The sequence below is a fragment of the Monodon monoceros genome, unplaced genomic scaffold (assembly GCF_005190385.1).
Source record: "Monodon monoceros isolate NGI ecotype Baffin Bay Population unplaced genomic scaffold, NGI_Narwhal_1 Super_Scaffold_20, whole genome shotgun sequence".
Lineage (NCBI taxonomy): Eukaryota > Metazoa > Chordata > Mammalia > Artiodactyla > Monodontidae > Monodon > Monodon monoceros.
Window position 1 is genome coordinate 107421981 of NW_021703777.1, and position 20833 is coordinate 107442813.

Genomic DNA, 20833 nt, shown 5'->3' on the forward strand with positions numbered 1-20833 from the left:
AGCAATGGGAGCGGAGGCCTCTACACCTTGTGTTTGCATCTTCATGCTGTGGACTGGCCAAGCTCCTCAGAAATAGGTCTGAAATAAGGAAAGACTGAGTGGGCCTGAGGGTGCATCTGAGAGTAAAAGGCATTTATTTTTTAACTGCTCAGAGGCTGTTGATTTGTTTACTTTCTTTTTGTTTTTAAGATTTTTTTAAAGTGGTCTATTTTAAAAAATCTTTATTGAATTTGTTACAGTATTGCTTCTGTTTTATGTGTTGTTTTTTGGCCACTGATGCATGTGGGATCTTAGCTCCCTGACCAGGATCAAACCCACACCCCCTGCATTGGAAGGAGAAGTCTTAACCACTGGACCACCAGGGAAGTCTCTATTTCTTTACTTTCTGATTCTTAGGTTTAGATGGATAAGGATACCAAGTAGCTAAGTTCTGGCTAAGTGATTTTTTCCTTTAAACTATAATTAGGAATTCCAATAGCACAGAATAACCATTCTCGTTTCTTCCTTCTTATTTTCTATTAACAAAGAAGAATAAACTTCTATATTACACAGTTTGGGAAGTTTTTTGGGGAAGGTGAGGGAGTCATTTATTCAGGGAACTCACTAATGAAAAAGACAATAAATAAATAAAACAAAAATCATAGACATTTATAGAAAAATATATTGTATATATAATTTATATATTTTATTATACATAAAATATATAGCATAACATTAATATGTTAATATATTAACTTTATTATGTATCAGTATATAATGGTCTATATTAATATATAATATGAATAATATAAATATATATATTTCTATAAAAACCCATAATTATATTTTATATATATACATAAGTATATACATATACACAAACACACATATTATGTACATTAAAGAGGTGAGGTCTGTCATTGAAGACTTGAGCTCGAGTCCCACCCCTACCCCTTATTACCTATATGTGATCCTTAAGATACTGTTTCGTAATCTGTAAAATGGAAGACAACAATTACTCTGCGTAGCTCAAGGGCTTGTTATAAAAATTACATGTGATAACGTAAATGCTTTATAAAATGTTATTCAAATTTTTAACTATTGGGGGCGCTAAATATTTAGTTAAAAGAATGATTCAAGTGAATGGGTTCAAATGGAAGAGACTAGAAAGGCTTTGTTGATGAGGTGAGTCTGACACTGAATTTGAGGTAGAGAGAAAGGTGTGATCAGTGGAAAGAAGCAAGGCTCGGGAATCCCACGTGTGTTGTTTCAGAAGTGCGCCAGGGTAAAATCTATAGTTTGCTTGGCTATAGCAAAGCTCACGAGCACTTGTGAGTTGGGCAGTTATTGAAGGCGCAGTTGGTGGTGGACATTAAACTCCATGATTTAGGAGCTTTTAATTTGATCTCAAAGGTAATTAGGCTCCACTGCTGGGCTCTGGGAGGGGGGTTATCTGAGGTCAGCAGCAGCATTCTGAGTGCTAGCTTCAGCCTCATTTGAAGCTAAAGAACAGCAGATTAAGGAGATTAAACAAAATACAGCCCTCAATCCTCTCTGTTTTGCCTCTTCCTAAAACGACCTTTTAAGTGTTTAGTGTCTGAATTGGGGTCACATCATCAGCACAGCCATTCAGAGACGAATAGTGATTGCTTTCCTGCCCGTGTTCATCACTGAAGAGTAATGTATGTTGTTAATAAGTATCGTTAAAGCCATCATCAGTATGGGATAGTGGAAAGAATACTGACCATCTATTTGAGTTCTAACTCTGAGGTTGACTGGAAATTCAAGGAGAAACCAAATAAAGGAGTTAAGTTGCAGGTTTCATGATCACAGGTTTTTGTGCATGTATTCCAGATGTTTGTAGCACCGCTGTGTTGTAAAAGGCACCAGGTTAGGTGCTATTGGAACTATGAATGTGAATGGGATGCATGCGTTATCCTCAAAAGCTTACTGATTAATGTACATGTATATATAGAATTATGATGATGTTGATAATAAGAACAAACAGAAGAACAGGTAAGAGGTTGTAGAAAAGTACAAAAAAAAGATAAATAACATTGGATCTAGATGAAGAACAGAGCAATTTTCTGTACCCTAGACACTAATTGTTTTCTCCGTAAGTCAGTTTGAATCTCCATTAACATATCATAAGCAGGTATTAAGGTTTGAGAATCTTTAGAGGTATAAATTTAGAGGAATTTACAACAAACATTTGATTCTGTATAGAACCATATTTTTTTTTAAGTGAGGGGTCTCAGAGAATATCTACTTCAACACTTTTATTTCATGGAAACGGAAGTCAAAGGGATAAGGTGATTTTATGTAAAAGGCAGAACTCAGTTTTCCCAATTCTTAATGCAGTGGTCGTCTATCATACTGGGTTTGGAAAGATTTTTATAGGGGATATTTACAGGAAGCATAATCTCTCACTTTTTGGTTACCTCAAGAAAGTAGTAGCACTTTGGTGCTATTAAAAGGCTATTAAAAGGTGCTATTAATCAGGCCTTTCTGAATTTTTGTTGTTGTTAATTTGTAAACGTTATAAAAATACAGTTAAAACAATCACATGTTCTTTTTTAGAAATTTGAATTAGATACATTTTGTCTCCAGTACATTTGTGAGTTTCTGACTTTAGTCCTTTACTTTAAAAATTGGAGTCATTTTGTTTTTAATTTTCTTAATTAAAATTTTGATATGTGAAGCATGTAGGAACATGAAAACAATGTTACTAAACATGCATAATTGGCATAAAAACCGTGGACAAGAAACAAAATTTTTGGAATCAATATCCAAAAACTATTCAGTGTAGGGCTTCCCTGGTGGCAGAGCGGATAGGAATCTTCCTGCCAATGCAGGGGATACGGGTTCGTTCCCTGGTCTGGGAAGATCCCACATGCCACGGAGCAGCTAGGCCAGTGCACCACAACTACTGAGCCTGCGCTCTAGAGCCCACGAGCCACAACTACTGAAGCTGTGCCCCTAGAACCCGTGCTCCGCAACGGGAGGGGCCGCCGCAGTGAGGGGCCCGTGCGCTGCGGGGAAGAGTAACCCCTGCCCACCGCAACTAGAGAGAGCCCGCGCACAGCAACGAAGATCCAACGCAGCCAAAGATAAATAACTTAAAAAATTTTTTTTAATTATAAAAAAACCTATTCAGTGTAAATCTTAACTGACTTAGTTGATAATATTCCAACAGTATTAAATAATTGTGCATGTAATTCTATCAAGAGATCTGAATAAACAAGTTTAAAATAACTGAAGAAATAACACAGATTAGCTAAAAGGAGGCATACATAACTGAGATGAAAGTGGGATATTCCATTAGTACTTTAGGTCAGTGTCTCTCAAAGTGTGGTGTAAAAACTCCAGCGTCAGAATCATTCCATAATCCGGTAAGAGTGAGCCTTTCCCTTGGTGTATCAAATCAGAATCTCTAGAGGGTGACATGCCCTCCAGGTGGTCTCAAGGTACATTAGAAACATTTTCAAGGGGGCAAGAATACGTTTCTAATGTGTGATGCTTTGTCGGTCAAGAAAAGTGTTTAGTAACTTGAAGTAGAAGGAAAGGGGTAGAGTCAGAGTGAGGGGCACCTTTCTAAGTAGACAGAGACCAGAGAAACAGACCTGCATGGGGGACGGTCTCAGCCTCGTGCACTACTGTGCTCAGGCTCTCGCCGGCTTGTTTCTTGTGTCTTTCACGGCAAGGCTGTGTTTTTAGTGGGCTCCTCCCCTTACTCACAGGCTCTCACTGATCTCAGCTATGCCAGGTCTCCTGGTGCCTGACCCCGGTCCTCTTCCCCTGCCGTCACCTATTGCCAGAGCTCTGGCCTCCATAACTACATGCACCTTGAGAGCTGCCCTCAAATTCAAGCTTACCTCTGTATTTCCAGAGCATTTCACAAAGTCATTATTAAAATTGGCAAAACTGAGAAGGAACAAAATTCGAACAGGGATATATGTGTTACTAGTTTAGCCCTTGACTCTGGCTTTGAAAACCAAAGGTACCAAGTTGGCCATTTGTTGTTCAATGTATTATTTGGCTAATTTAATCCAAGCACCTACCTTACTGAGCAGATTTTACTATTTGCCCTGGGCTATTTTGTCACACATGGAATGCCGGCAGCAAAAAACTCAGAAACTTGGGGATAAGACATATGGCAGTGGTATATACTGTCTGAAAGAAGTTGTTCTTTACATAATGATCCTAAAAACAGATAAATATATAGATCTGACCTATAAATATTATACTTAAGAAGAGATGTTCTTCATTTTGCAGCCTTTTTTGCTTCTTAAACAGATATTTCATTTTCAGCATTTCTGTTTATTGCCTTATTTATTTTTTAAATAAATAAATACTTTTGATAAAAGCAGGTCAAAAAGAAAAAGCTATTAAGTTGTGCTTAGTGTTCGTAACCCAAGGAACGACATTTCCAGGTAATTAGGACGTCCTATCCCGAGAGCTACTGTAGGAGAGGTACAACTAGAGAAATAAATGGGCTTCGGAATGCTGAGTGATTTGGGCTAATGTTCGACCCTAGAGGAGTGCCACCTCCGTGAGGCAACACCCCTGCTGATGTCACGGGAAGATTAGAGTTCTTAGGAGCCATGAGGGGATCATGCACTGCCCCTGTCAAAACACACCTCCACTCCAAATTAACCGCCTTCTCTTTTAGATCAGAAACTCTGCAAACTGAGGAAAGGTAACTGCAGAAGCAGCATGTGTGGGCAAGAGCCTAAGCCCCATGTGTGCATGTGTGCAGAGGGATATGCTTTAAGCCAAGATGGAAAGAACTGTGAAGGTAATGTGTGGTGAGCGAACACAGCCCACCTGGGCCAGTGGCTGGTCTTCAGTGGGCAATCCAGAACCTCCATGTGGAACCAATTTCAAGTTTCCTCCTTTTTTTTCCCCCAGAAAAGCAATTTTATTTTTTCCCCAATTTTAAGCCCTTGTAACACTTTCAGGTCTCCTTTATATCTTGTGTTCCCAGATCAGATACTTTCAGAGGCTACTCAGGGATTGATATAAGGCAGGGATTCTCTGAGTGGACTCTACGGAGTTCTGTGGGTTTGACGGTGTGCAAAATGTCAGTATTGTCAGATTTTTTAGGGGAGTAGTTCCGTAGCTCTCATAAGATCCTCAAAGGGTATGTGACTCCCACATCTCATCCCATAACTGTTTGGTAGGAATCTTGAGAAACTGCACCTTGGCTGGTTTTCTTGGGCTCGTCCTGTTGTGAGACTCCAAGCCCGATGTACTTAACCCAAGGAGAAATGCCATGTCCTTTCTCCTGGGACGTCCAGTGCGTTACCGATGAAAAGAATCCAATGGCCGCAACGTACATTGAGTGGAATTAGTTGGGGTGAGACTTCAGGTAAACGTGGCATCTGCCTGTTAACTGCAGTCCCCTGCTTACATGGGACCAGTGGGCGAGAGCCATAGCATAGGACAGTGATCTGGAAGCTAGGGAATGCTCCCATATTCAGGTGAAGGCCTCCTGTCAGCATTGAGAAAGTGAAGAGCAAAGCAGGGGGATGTCCTGCCCTTGTCAAGAACTTTCTAGGGTCCTTGCCTTAAATGGCTATACCTTTTCAGGGGAAATAGTACTACTTTATCCCAGGAGTAATTTTAATATGAAAATCTGTATTTGAAAGTATAAACTGTGACAGTTTAAGCCATGGCTTTCATGATAATTGAACTAATTACTTTCACTCTTTGTTAGAGTAGCAAAAACAATCTTGCCGTGGTCAGTTACAGAAGATCGAGGTGTGAGATACCCTACTTTTTGCTGACTTATTAGTGATACTACAATTTATTTTCAAAAAAACCATCTGACTGTTTTACTGTTGTTATGGTGTAGATGTCAACGAGTGTGCCTTTTGGAATCATGGCTGTACTCTTGGGTGTGAAAACATCCCTGGATCCTATTATTGCACATGCCCTGTAGGATTTGTTCTGCTTCCTGATGGGAAACGGTGTCACCGTAAGTCACAACAAGTATTTATTGCATTATTTCCTCCATTTTCACTGATGTTTCTAAGGTGGCTATGATCTGGGTTGGTGGTCCTCGATCAATAGCATGCATCAGGAGTACCTTGGAGTTTTATTTTGGTTTGTTTTTTAAAATGCGAATGACCAGACTCTATCCCAGACCTGTTAAATCAAAACCTCCAACAAGCATGTATTTATATATTTTACTGTTTATTTATCCATATTTCATTATATTTCATTATATATCTCTGAAAGGTAAGCATGTAAAAAACATAACCATGATACGCTATTACATCTAAAAAACTAGCTCGAATTCCCTAATATCTAATACCCAGTCAGTTTTCAGGTATAACCACGATACCGTTATCACAACTAAAAAAATTAACAATAATTCCCTAATAACATCAAATATCTAGTCAGTTTTCAAATTATCTTAAAAAGTTTTCAACAGTTGATTTGTTTGACTAGGTATCCAAACAAGCTCCGTGTGTTATACGGATATTAGCTGATACCTCTCTCTCTTATCCTACAGATTCCCTCTCCTCTTTTTTTCCCCTTGCAAGTAGTTGCTGAAGAAACTGTTTTTTTCCTGCAGAGTTTCTCACACTCTGGATTTTACTGAACACACTTCTAAGATGTCCCTGTCCTTCTCAAACTTGTAGTTAGATCTGCAGGCTTGATCAGATTAGGCTTTGAAATTTTGACAATAATACTTCATTGGTATGCTTATACTTCCATCAGGAGACACATAACATCTGGTTGTTTCTCCCTCTGTCATCCATTCTAAAGTTCCCCAATGGTCTTCTTCTTTTTTAAAAAAACAAACTCCGGACAGTTTTACCGAAGAAAAAATATGCACGATTTACTTTTCACCGGTCCATTCTGGCATTCTTCTAATGCTGTCAGAATCACCTGGGTCAATATTAGCCAGTGTGCATGTTACTGACCCTTTCCAGTCAGTCCTCACAAGGGTCCTCCTGCCCGGCATCGCTAGTGCCAATAGGACGAGACCGAGTTTGGTTCAGAAGCAAAGGAAAGCTTTATTACTGGACCAGAGATTGGAGAGATGTGAGCTCACCTCCATAGTACCCGCTCCTCTGACAGGCCGTGGGCAGGGCTGCTTTATAGGGTTCTCCACAGCTGGGAGGGGGTGGAGTTCCCATTGGGCACACACAAGCGCGCTGCTCAGGCTCCAGATCGCAGTGCTGGGTGCAGGGTCTCTGCACACGGCTGTCGCTGCCATGTTGAATCGAGGTGTCGAGCACAGTGCTTCTGCATACAGCCCACTGAGCTGCAGTAACAGGTGCAGCAGTTCTGCGCTGGGAACTCTGATCCCATGTGTTAGACGCAAGGCCTCTGCACACGGCCCCCTACATGCAACTGAAACGAGACTAAGCCCAAAGAAGAGGTTAGACCTTATCACCTAGATTCCATCTTATTTTTCCCGAGGACCCTAGTGGGCTTTGCCAGTGACATACATACTCTAGTATTTTCCACATGCTGTGCCCAATTCAATATTATTGCCAGTGGTGGCCACCAGTTTGGGCCAACATGGTGTAGTACTCTATTTCAGATTTCCACAAGGCTGGGCATTTGTTGGTGAGGATGACCAGTTTCTCTTTGCCTTGTCTGAACATTTCCAGAATCTGCTTGTACCTGCAGCACTTACTTTCCACTTTCTATAATGAGTTGGAGGGTAGAGTTCATCAGGCCCAGCAACTTCTTCGTCTTCTTTTCGGCCACCATTTTTCTGCCTTAGGGTGGGACTGCCCCCAACCAAGAGCAGCTGCCAAGACTGCTGGGAGCAAGAAAGAGCCCAGTCATCTTTCAGGGAATGGTTGTAGTGGCCATTAACACTCATTTCCTAGATTCATTATTTCATCAGGGGATTTGAATGATGATATCTAGTTCTAATATTTCTTTTTAATCATGAATTGTAATACCTTTATAAAAAGAATGTTCTCTCAGTAACTATTTGGTGACTTCAAGATACAATTCTTACAGTTAAGGCAGTATAAATGATGAATTGTTTTCGCTTTGTTTACTTATATTTAGGATAATGGGTTGGTTCTTTAACACTTTCCAAAGGTGGCCAATGGGGTTTTTTAATTTTATTTTTTATTGAAGTATAGTTGATTTGTAATATCACATTAGTTTCAAGTATACAGCAAAGTGATTCAGTTATACACATATATATGTATATATCTATATTCTTTTTTAAAAATTCTTTTCCATTGTAGTTTGTTGGGTATTGAGATATTGAATATAACTCTCTGTGCTTGTTGTTTATTTTATATATGGTAGTGTGCATCTGTTAATTCCATATTATGTCAAATAGAAGTGGTGAAAGGTAGGCCTCCTTGTCTTGTTCCAGATTTTAATGGGAAGGCTTTCAGCTTTTCACCATTGAGTATTATATTGACTGTGGGTTTGTCATAAATGGCTTTTATTATATTGAGATATATTCCTTCTGTACCCACTTTGGAAAGAGTTTTTATCATAAATGGATGTTGAATTTTATCAAATGCTTCCTCTGCATCTATCGAGATGATCATGTAGTTTTTGTCCTTTCTTTTGTTGATGTGGTGTATCATATCGATCGATTTGCATATGTTGAACCATCCTTGTGACCCTGGAATGAATCCAACGTGATCATGATGTATGATCCTTTCTATGTGCTTTTGCATCTGGTTTGCTAATATTTTCTTGAGCATTTTGCATCTATATTCATTAAAGATATTGGCCTGTAATGTCTCTGTCTGGTTTTGGCATCAGCGTGATGGTGACTTCAATGACTTTGGGAGATTTGTTTTTTGTAAGTATTATTATGAACTCTTGGAGTTTTAACATTTTTTATATGTTTCAATCCATTGCAGTTGTTATTCTTACCAATGAGCAAGTTGTCTCCTCTTTGGCTGGTGGGAGAATCTTCAAATGGGTTCCAGACCCCAGTAGTCTTTGATAGTTTTCTCTTACCTGGTAGGACATATTTTCCAGGTTTGTCTTGTACATTCCATGTTCTAGACCTAGAATCAGCAATCTCTCAAGGCCACTGCTTCCTTTTTATGAGAAATTGTATTTAGAAAACATAACCTGCTTCAAAGTCAGTTATTGTTTTGAGTGTTTTAGGGCATCAGAGTTAGGAAAACACTTTTTAAAAAGAGAAATACATTATGAGTTTATATGAATATTCTCAATTCAAATTTAGGATTACATACTCAGATACCTTCTTATAGTTTTCTTATTGAATCTACCAACATAGCTAAGTAGAAACGAATGTTTAAAATCATGTGGGAATTCCTTGGAGTCTAGTGGTTAGGACTTGGCGCTCTCACTGCCAGGGGCCAGGTTTCAATCCCTCGTCAGTGAACTAAGATTCCACAAGCCACGCAGTGCGGCCAAAAAAGAAAAAAAAAAATCTCATGTATATTGTCTAGTACTGCTTCACAGATGATGGAGAATATGTCAGTCTGGATGTTATATGTGCTTGTGAAACAAGGCACAGAAAAATGGATGGATGGTAATGAAGTTCTTGGAAATTACCCACTACCTTTGTGACTGTTTATGGAATTTGCCCTTCTTCTAATACCATGTGGTTTATCTGTGAGCAGATATACTCAAGTGCGTGATGTTAATATGTTAGAGTCCATTATGTACCAAGTAGGACACACATAATCTCACTTGATTGTCAAAACTGCTAGAACTTCTATGGTATATATTTTACATTTTAATATTTGATTTACTTGGAATTTATTTTGATGTGTGGTATATGGTAGGGATTTAGCTTTTTCCTGAAAGCATTACTCATTTATTTCTCTACCATTTACTGGATGACACATGCTCAATGATATAAAATACCTTTATCACATACTATATTCTTATGTGTACTTGAGTCTTTTCTAAAATGAGCTTTCCAATCTTTCCTATAACTGTATTTCATTTATAAGGTATATTCTGAAAAACTTATAATAATACCTGCTTTAATACCATCAGGGAATATTTTGATGCAAAAGAAATCCACGTAAGTTTACATAAAATAATTTTCAAGTAAAAAAAATGCTTTCACAATAACTACCTTCCATTGAAATAAATCTTCATTTTTTTAAGGTAATGATATAAACTGGAGCCTTGTTCTTTGAAAATAATATCTTAATTTAAAAAGTTAAAGAAACTGTAAAATGTTGTGCTTGATATAAACCTTGACATTTAGACTGGGGCAATCTGAATTCTATCTATAGCTGTCCAGAATCATAAGCAAATGAGTTACCAGGTATCTACAAAGTTCCTGACAAACCAAACCATTGAGAAACTGTTTGGTAGATAAGTAAATTTGTTAGTGAAGTGCAAAACTGTTAATTTCATTTGAAATTGTGACAAAATAAATTTTACAAATTGCAAAAAAATAAAATGAACTTTCTGTCTGGTTCTATTGATATTATCCTCTTGGTCTATTCCTGTACTCATTACCCACTGTTTTAATTATTGCATCTTTGTGATATATTTTGTTATTTGTTTAGAGCCTCTCATTCCCTTCTTACACCTAACCATAGTTACACAATGTTTTTAGTTTTCTTACACATGTGATTTGTTTTCCAGATGAACTTGAGAATCATTTGCCCAAGTTCCATTTAAAATATTTTGGAATTTTGATGACTAATAACTTAAGAAGTATTAATTGTCAGAGAAGAAACTTTGAGGAAACTAGAGTCATTTTCCAAAATTAGAAGTTCTTCTTTAATTTGTTTTAGATTTGAAACTTTTTCTTTATTTTTATATCTCTATTACACAGCAGTTCATAAATGTTCAATCTTTATTTAACTTATTCTTTTCAGGATATCATTTTTTTTGTTAACAACTGAATTTACCAAATTTCCACAAATCTGATATAACACTAATCACGACCTTATTTTTCATTAATTAGAATTAATTTCCTGCCCAAGCAATGTGTCTGAATGCAGTCATGATTGTGTTCTGACATCAGACGGTCCCATATGTTTCTGTCCTGAAGGCTCAGTGCTTGAGACAGATGGGAAAACCTGTAGTGGTAAGTTTATCTACCTATTGTTTGTTTGAGTACCAAAATGTTCATTGCAGCTCTATTTACAATAGACCGGAGATGGAAACAACCTAAGTGCCCATCATCGGATGAATGGATAAAGAAGATATGGCACATATATACAATGGAATATTACTCAGCCATAAAAAGAAACGAAATTGAGCTATTTGTAATGAGGTGGATAGACCTAGAGTCTGTCATACAGAGTCAAGTAAGTCAGAAAGAAAAAGACAAATACCGTATGCTAACACATATATATGGAATTTAAGAAAAACAATGTCATGAAGAACCTAGGGGTAAGACAGGAATAAAGACACGGACCTACTGGAGAACAGACTTGAGGATATGGGGAGGGGGAAGGGTGAGCTGTGACAGGGCGAGAGAGAGTCATGGACATATACACACTACCAAACGTAAGGTAGATAGCTAGTGGGAAGCAGCCGCATGGCACAGGGATATCGGCTCGGTGCTTTGTGACCGCCTGGAGGGGTGGGATAGGGAGGGAGGGAGGGAGGGAGACGCAAGAGGGAAGAGATATGGGAACATATGTATATGTATAACTGATTCACTTTGTTATAAAGCAGAAACTAACACACCATTGTAAAGCAATTATACCCCAATAAAGATGTTAAAAAAAGAAAACATTCATTTTCTAACTGACACCTAAAAATCCATCTACTGACAAAGGAGAATAGATTTTCCAACATTACACATTGAAAGATATTTACATAATGGATTAACACATGGATTTAAATAATTTTTGTGTTTTGTGTTTAGATAGCATAGTGTAGTGGTTATGAGCAAGAGCTTTGAAGCTAGACAGCCCTGAGATAGCATTACCAGTTACTAGCAGTGTAGTTTTGGACTAGTTACTTGCCCTCTTTTGGTCTCAGTTTCCTCATCTGTAGAGGTTAATGATACCTGCCTCCTGGATTTGTGACCAGCATTAAACAAGGTGGTGGATGTGGAGCGTTTAGCCTGTTCCTTGCACCTATGAATACCTCCCTACTTTTATCTTCATAGAGACTTAAGCATATAGAGTGAAGGCTATAACTCAAAATTAGCAAAGAGTTATGTGTCACATTTTTTTAAATAAAAAGAGCAAAAGAAGTCAAGAGACCAAAAATGTGAGAGAGAAAAAAATATATTAATCACTAGGAAGAATTAGACCAGCTGCCAAACTCATCAAAATGCACTTTTTATTCCAGTCAGCTGCCAGTGTGCTTGTTCACAAATTCAGTGATAGAACAAGAAGACAAGGGTCATTGGGATGTGAAGGATTAACACTGAAGATGTCAGGTTATAGGGAAGTAGAGTATGGTGACATTTCCCTCCTAATCTCTGAAAAATAAGCTTGATTGTGACAGTATGAATGATTGTGGAAATGGTTTTAAAAAGCAACATATATTTGGTTCACCTTAATATTTTGATGAAAACATGATATTTTTTTAATACCATAGCATCATTACCAAGGAATTGTTTTTTGTAGGTTGTTCATCTCCTGATAATGGTGGATGTAGCCAGCTCTGCACCCCTCTTAGCCCAGTATCCTGGGAATGTGGCTGCATTCCGGGCTATGACCTACAACTGGACAAAAAGAGCTGTACAGCCTCAGGTTAGTGCTGTGAACATTTGAAAGTGTGTCTCTGCAAAAAAGATGTGAAAAACAACATTTTATTTAGAAAGTGTTAAATTGCTTTTGGCTTCTGCATAGAAAGTCTGATTTTTTAAGTTTTGGAAATGGAAAACAAATCACATTATAAATATAAATAACATAAATTAATATTATATAAATAATAATTCTGTGTTTGAGGAACATTTTGAAGTGAATTAGCGTTAAGCAAAGATTTACTATAACATCAGGTATGGCATTCCAGTATATGTGAAAGTCATAACCAGAATAGTCTTAAAACACTTTATAGTTAAGGGGCATTTAATAAATATTTGTTGATTGATTTGATTTTTATCTCTCTGGTGAATGTAATAATCATAATACTTTGACAAGTTCTGTCCTTTTCATGACAAAATTTAATATGAAGTTGTGTGCTTCAACTATTTTTTCATCTTCTGATATTATATCTCATGTCCTTCAACAGCCTTGGAAATCCTAGATTTATGCCAAATTGATTTAATCTCTCCTGAGGTTCATTATGCCTGTAATCTGGGATAACATAATGATGAGCCTACAGAGCTTGCCTTAGACCCCAGTACTCTTAACTTCTCAGGGCCTTAGTTAATATAGCATAATCTGAGCTCTGAAAATTATCAGGGGTCTAGTTATTAACTCACATAATCATACCTCCATTTTAAAACTGTCCAGACCAGAGAAGGGTATTTTTTGGACATGAATTATTACAGTCTGCTAATATTAATGTTTCAATATGTGTGAATCAAGGAGATTACACAGCATAAGACTTACATCATTTAGTTCAGATGTTTGTTACTTAATACTGTCTCTCTCTATAAGTAATTTGCATTTTAAAAGCAGGCACCTAGACAGGGAGGAAACCAGTGATGAAATTCTGGCCGTATGTCACCTCATGGAAAAGGAAGTCTTCTTGCCTCTCTTAACCTACACCGTACTGGTGGGAAATTAAGAAACAAGTACTGCAGAAATTAAGGAAGAGGGTACAATGAACGGGAAGGGTCAGAAGTGCCTTTTGGGTTCCAAGGCATATTTTAAATGCAACCATATTTAAATTTGGTTATTAGGACCACCACCGTTTTTGCTGTTTGCCAATTCTCAAGATATTCGACACATGCATTTTGATGGAACAGATTATGGAACCCTGCTCAGCCAGCAGATAGGAATGGTTTTTGCCCTAGATCATGACCCTGTGGAGAATAAGGTATGGTTTTGCTGCTTGAACAGGTGTGGCTGTGCTTTAAGGACAGAGTAGAGGATTTTATCCTAACAGATGACCTGGATTACTTGAAAATCCTCTGCTAAGCTCAGAACAATTAGGCCAAGAAAAATTTAAAGGTAGATATTAAAACATCACTTGAGAAAGTTTTAAGGATGTTTCTGTTATCATAACCCTACCCTGTTCCTTGCTGTGATTCAGCCATTTTATTGGGGATAATTTGAGCAGAATCTGAAGTTTAGTTTCCTCTTTGGAAATGAGAATAGGAAGCTAGCACAGTGCCATACACACAGGAAGAGCACCACAAATAGGTTTTTATTTATTTGTGTTTTGGGAGAAATAGGAGGTTGAGGTGCAGCATAGGAAGTATGGATTACTAATTTGCATTTAATACATGTCCTTAAGGGAGGAAATTCAGTGACCTCCTAACCATGAAAATCAAGAAACATAAGTTTTACAGCTCATGTGTGAATGGCAGTCTAACACAACATTATTTATATAATAATTTTACATGAAGTTTTTTTTGTATAAACATTAGAATTTCTAAATTATCAACCCAATCAGCTGACCATTTGGTCTTTAATTTCTTGTTATCTTTATGCTAGGTTAGAATGTGCTTGAAATGATATGTTACAGTAACTTCTGGGGATTAATCAGCCAATAATTATGAAGTTACATAGTTATTAATCTCCCTCCATAATGATTTAGTTGTTACTAGATGGTGCATTAATTCCTAGAATTTTAAAACTTGTGCTTTTGTTTCTTCCTGATTTGAAGCATTCTGGTAAGTGGCCAAAAGAGAAAGAGTGAAGCAAATTGATTCTGTGTTTAATTGGTCTGGATTGATAGCCAAATATAACTACTTTTGCAAATAGAAGTTTTGTAATTAAATACTAGCAAACAATTCTTTTTTTTTTCTATGAACTGAATCTATTTGACTCCATAGAAGAATTATATTAACAGGAAAGAATTAATAGAATCAGTTCAAGATTCTTTTATTGCCAAATTAGTTTTTTCCCACACAGTCAGTATTTTTTACAACTAGGTGAATAAGGAAACCTAAAATGAACTTTAAGTCATGTGGCTTATTCATGGTTTTTCATTTCTCTGGTCAATGTTCTCATTTTCTTGCTTCTCAAACTGTGGTCCTTAGACCAGTGACGTCAACATGACCTGGAGCGCGTTAGAACTGCAGATTCTCAGGCTCCACTGCGACTACTGAATCAGAATCTGCATTTTAACGAGATTCCCAGGTGATTCATGTACACATTTGAGTTTGAGAAGCAGTGCACTAGCAGAGTATTTTTTAATATAAGAAGTGCCCATTTTTGTATTATGGAATAGAACCTTTTCTAGAGAGATGATAATCCTTTATTTAATTACTATTTTATGAATATTCTCATTATTGATGATAGGTTTATGTACATATATGTACTCACAGTTAATATTCCACATATGCTGTCATTAAATTGTCAGCTAACCCATAGCAATTTTTTACTCTTGTACCTGTTCGATAGTCTGCATACTAGACTGAAAAAGAACTTTGCATCTTCAAGGTATGTTCTGTTGGACAAAATCTGTTAATTAAAATGAAATTATCTACAGCTAGAGATGAAAGGAACTTTAGCAAATACCTAGTCTGACTTTGTCATTTTTATAGCTGAGAAAATTGAGATTAAATGACTTAACCATGTACACTGTTATTGGGAATGTAAATTGGTGCAGCCACTGTGGAAAACGGTATGGAGGGTTCTCAATAAACTAAAAATAAACCCAGCAATATAACCCAGCAGTTCCACTCCTGGGTATATATCAGAAAAAAACAAAAACACTAATTCAAAAAGATACATGCACCCCATGTTCATAGCAGAATTATCTACAATTTCCAAGATATGGAAGCAACCTAAGTATCCATCAGCAGATGAATGGATAAAGAAGATGTGGTACCTACACACACACACACATATACACACAATGGAATACTACTCAGCCATAAAAAAGAGTGAAATTTTGCCATTTGAAGTAAGATGGATGGACTTGGAGGGTATTATACTCAGTGAAATAAGCCAGACAGAAGAAGACAAATACTGTATGTTATCACTTATATGTGTAATCCAAAAAATACAACAAACTAGTGAATATAAAAAGAAAGAAGCAGACTCACAGATATAGAGAACAAACTAGTAGTTACCAGTAGGGAGAAGGAAGTGGGGAGGGGCAATATAGGTGGAGGGGATTAAGAGGTACAAACTATTATGTAAAAAATAAGCTACAAGGATATATTGTACAACACAGGGAATATAGCCAGTATTTTACAATAACTATAAATGGAACATAAACTTTAAAAATTGTGAATCACTATATTATATACCTTAACTTATATAATATTGTACATCAACTACACTTCAATTTTAAAATAAATAAATAAATAAAAATGATTTAACCAAGGCAATCAAACAAATAAGTGTCAAAACTGGGAGAGGAAGCTGTGTCTCCTGACTTGCAGCGAAGTGGAATCCTGTGGATCAAGCAGTAGAAGTTAAAACTCAGCTTGCAGACCCCATTAAACTGCTCATCTTTGTTCCCTTTCAGGCTGTAGAAGCCGTTAGAGTTCAAGTATGATGGCTTTGTTATTGACCAGTGATCAAAGATAAGCAAATTACCCATAGCAATAGAAATATGTGCCAGGCAGAAGGCTAAGAACTTATATATATAAAACTAATGTGCTTCATAGTATCATCCCCATTTTACCAATGAGGAAACTGAGCCTCTGAGACACTGATAAACTTGCTTAAGTTTACACATATCTGGGAAGCAACTGAGGTGGAGTTCAGTTCCAGGTGTGTCTATCTCCAACGCCCAGCTCTTAACTATTGTACTGTATAATATAAAGATTTACTAACCTCATTTGTATATATACCACATTAAGCTTTTAAATAAATCAAGCTGAAATGCCTGTGTTCTCTTTTGTAGATATACTTTGCCCATACAGCCCTAAAGTGGATAGAGAGAGCAAATATGGATGGTTCCCAGCGAGAAAGGCTTATTGAGGAAGAAGTAGGTGTGCCAGAAGGTCTTGCTGTAGACTGGATTGGCCGTAAATTCTATTGGACAGACAGACGGTAGGTTTCCTCTTTCAGTTTTAAGCCACATGGGAGGGGAGTGATTGGATAGGTAATACATCTGGCTTCATCCTCCACTTTGAACACAGGAAAATATTGCTGGGCACCTGACTGGGATCGGAGGAAAGATGCCCCCGGTGCTGTCCACAGTCCCTCAACCCCCTCCCCACCACCAAACAGGACATTCCTCCTTTTAATCAAGACTGTATCTTTCATCAAGGTCTGTATGCATGGGCAAGTTTTGAGGACCAAGAAAACAGCATGTGTTTTTGCATTTCAGGCTATTGGTTGTAATCAGGGAAACACAAAACCTGTCTGGATATAATCAACAAGCGTTCTCTGAGCATCTGCTGTGGATCAGGCTCTCTCCTAGGTAGCATGGGAGATACACAGGAGCCTGAGAAGCACTCCATGTTTCCAGTCACCTTACGGTTTAGCCAGGGAGATAAGACACATGTACACAGGGAAAACTAATACAAATGCTTGGTCTAAGTCTCAGTACAAGAAATATCATAAGGTCATGCATAAATAATTGCCAAATGAAGGATGGATACTCCCAGAGGGGGCTCTGGAAGGGGCTTCAGGGATCAACTTCCCCTTCATTTTACAGGTGGGGAAACGAAGGCTCAGAAAGGCTAAGTGATTTATTCAAGGTTGCACAACATTTAAATGACAAGTCTTTCTAGAACCCACATGTTGGCTCTCAGGGTGGGAGAGATGGCCTGTTTCCCTCCGATGGGCAACAACAGGACCAGAGAGAAGTTGTGGTGTGTCTGTCCTCTGGGCACACTGCTCTTGGGGCTGCAGGAAGCACCACTGCACTTGGTGTGTATGTGTGTGTGTTTGTGTGTGTGTGTGTGCGTGTGTGGCCTTGTCAGCCCCAGGAATGGGGTAGGAGAAGGGGGAAGAAGGAAGTGGCTGCATCCCTTGTGTGTGCTGATGAGAGCCCACTTCCTGCTTCTGAGCAAGAAGGAGCCAGCCACGGAGTACGTCATAGAAGAAGGTTAGAGATTCCATGCTTTGGGATACTCTCTCAGAGTAACTTAGAGCTATGGCGTGACCTGGTGGCCAACCCAAACCTCTGACAGCTCTGCAACCTTGTTAAAGTAAAAGAAGAGAGAATTAACTAGAGTTTCACCTCTGAAATCAGTGGTCCCAACATAGAGGAAGAAGTCCCAGGGAGTGGATTTATATGCTTCAGGGTAGGCTTTCTAGGTCCCAGAAAATCTCTTCTGGTCTGGATAACCCATGGGAGACAAACAGGCTTTTAAACATGAGCCAGATGCATGATGTGTTGCCCAGTTATCAATAATATGGCATTTCTATAACCAGAGTGAGTATATTTTAAATAATTCATTCAATCATTTGTTCATTCATTTAACCATACCTTCATTCCATTCCTTTATCCTTTGGGTATTTTTTTTTTTTTTTTTTTTTTTTTGTGGTGCGCGGGCCTCTCACTGTTGTGGCCTCTTGCGTTGTGGAGCACAGGCTCCGGACGCGCAGGCTCAGCGGCATGTGGGATCCTCCCGGACCGGGGCACGAACCCGCGTCCCCTGCATCGGCAGCAGGTGGACTCTCAACCACTGCGCCACCAGGGAAGCCCATATCCTTTGGGTATTTATTCATTTATTGAATAACTGAAATGCACCAGATACTGCACTAAGAGCTTTATATCCATATTGACTCCCCAAAAGGTAAGTCTTCTTATCCCCAATTTAAAGATTAAAAAATTGAGAATCAAAGAGGTAAAATAACTTTCCTGAGGTCAAGCAGCCAGCAAGTACTGGATCTGGAATTTGAACTCAAGGATGACCATTTCCGAAGCTTGTGTTTTTAATAATCATAGTACGTACTGCCCTCTACAACAAGGGTCAGTTAAATGTCCTCGACCCAGTGTCACGTAACAAATGAAAGTCAACTTCAGTCATAACAATGCTAAAAATATTAATAATGGCCTTCTCTGTTTTGAACCTACTTAAAAGGACATTTAAAAATATTAGCTGTGCATAATAACAGAGCTTGTACACGGCTGTTTTAGGAAACGTTGATTAGGACAGCAGATGTCTGGCACTTTGGGCCCCTCTAAGCATGCCGGGTCTCCTCATATTTCCCACATTTGCATGGCACCTCTAATTTTACGTGTTTGATTAATAGCACCATAGTACCTACTGCTGAGGCAATGCCTACAGGAGATAGACAGGCACCACCGTATCCTGGAGGATCAGACCTCAAATTCTCTAGCTCATTGACTTGAGTAATAACGAGCCCTTCTCATGTTCTCGGCAGCTGCTAAGAGAAAACCTTTAATTTGTCTGGAAATGAGAGGTTTATAGTTTGAAAACCTTAATATTAGCTAGAAATTGGATTTAAATAACTGGGATTCCAAGCTTGTGATATCAGATTATATAGTAACTCTTAACCAAGTAAAAGAACCAGAATGGATGCTTACAGTTTACATTGGCTTAGGAAAAGACAGATTCAGATTAACATCTAACTGTAGGAAGGAAGCAGATTGATCATTCCACTGGCAGTGCTAGTATTTAGTATTAAGGAATCCTGATTCGCAAAGTCAGATGCCTAGTAAAAAGAATCAAGAGGGAAACAGTGTATCTGTTTGCTCATCCTTTTGAGGTAACAAAAACTACCATGAGATAAAAAATCACTCTTCTGGGGTTCTGGATGGACAACTCTTGCCCTGGAAATAGGGTGGGTTTAGAGGATCCCAGGGGTGGCACTGAGACCAATTAGATAACAAATATGAAGAGAAAGATACTCCACTAGATTAAGGGTTATGCTTGAACTCACGTGAACCCAAATGTCCGCCTTGTCTTTGCTGTCTCATGACCAACCCCGGAGTTCAAGATGTGTTTTGTGGCTGAATCAAATAGAAGTGTGTTATTGGGTGACTCCCTTGGGGAGCTTTCAGAGTAAATTCCAGCAATCCTGCCCGAGACAGCTCCAGAGTCAGGAGCTTAATTCTCTCAATTCTCATCACCTTACTCCTGCTCAGAACAGTAAGAATTTAGAGATCATGTAACAATGAGATCAGAACTGACAGTTTTATTTCCCCTGGTCACAAGCAAGTGGCTTCAGAATTCCTTCCCTCAAGGGAACAGGCACAGTGACAGTTGTGACTGAGTGAATTTGACACATTGAGTTCAAAAATACCTTCCACTTCATCTGGGAATAAAATTATCTTTTAAAAGTGGCGCTGTAGTATAAATGATTTCAAATTATCCACTGCCCTGAGTTGGTAGTTTGCAAAGTGTATTTGGCCCAGCCCAGGCCCTGAGCCAATTTTACCTTTATCTCCCTTCTGCATATGGCCCATGAGGAAGAATAGATCAAGCCCCGGCCCCCCCCGTCTAGAAAGGGCACTTGAACAAGCCACCTGCAGAAGGTCTCCTGAGTGTTTTGTAGCACAGGGTGGAAGGACTGGTCTTGCTCTGTGTTTCTGGGCAGGTGGCACGAGGTGGGGAAGGGAGGTTATTTTATTTTATTTTTTTTTGCGGTACGCGGGCCTCTCACTGTTGTGGCCTCTCCCATTGCAGAGCACAGGCTCTGGACGCGCAGGCACAGCGGCCATGGCTCACGGGCCCAGCCGCTCCGCGGCATGTGGGATCTTCCCGGACCGGGGCACGAACCCGTATCCCCTGCATCGGCAGGCGGACTCTCAACCACTGCGCCACCAGAGAAGCCCAGGGAGGTTCTTTTTAATCTCCTCTGTTCTGGTCCTGCCTGCTCAGGGAACCTGCTGGGGCTCATCCAGTGCTTAGGTCAATCCCTGACACACACTAGGTGCTGAGGAAGTGTCTATTTGA

At 38.7% G+C, this 20833-nt stretch overlaps 1 protein-coding gene across 4 annotated transcripts in view; it reads left to right on the top strand.

The window, feature by feature from the left end:
* EGF (epidermal growth factor) overlaps window positions 1-20833 on the top strand; it is a 107163-nt gene that overhangs the window by 36507 nt on the left and 49823 nt on the right. For all 4 annotated transcript variants that reach the window (XR_003795541.1, XR_003795540.1, XR_003795542.1 and 1 more), the window contains exons 6-11: window positions 4652-4777; window positions 5837-5959; window positions 10889-11011; window positions 12513-12638; window positions 13736-13872; window positions 16861-17009. Coding sequence is in view for 1 of the 4 variants with exons in the window: in XM_029234889.1 (XP_029090722.1) it covers window positions 4652-4777; window positions 5837-5959; window positions 10889-11011; window positions 12513-12638; window positions 13736-13872; window positions 16861-17009 (784 nt within the window). In the remaining 3 variants the exon portion in view is untranslated. The remainder of the gene's footprint in view (window positions 1-4651; window positions 4778-5836; window positions 5960-10888; window positions 11012-12512; window positions 12639-13735; window positions 13873-16860; window positions 17010-20833) is intronic.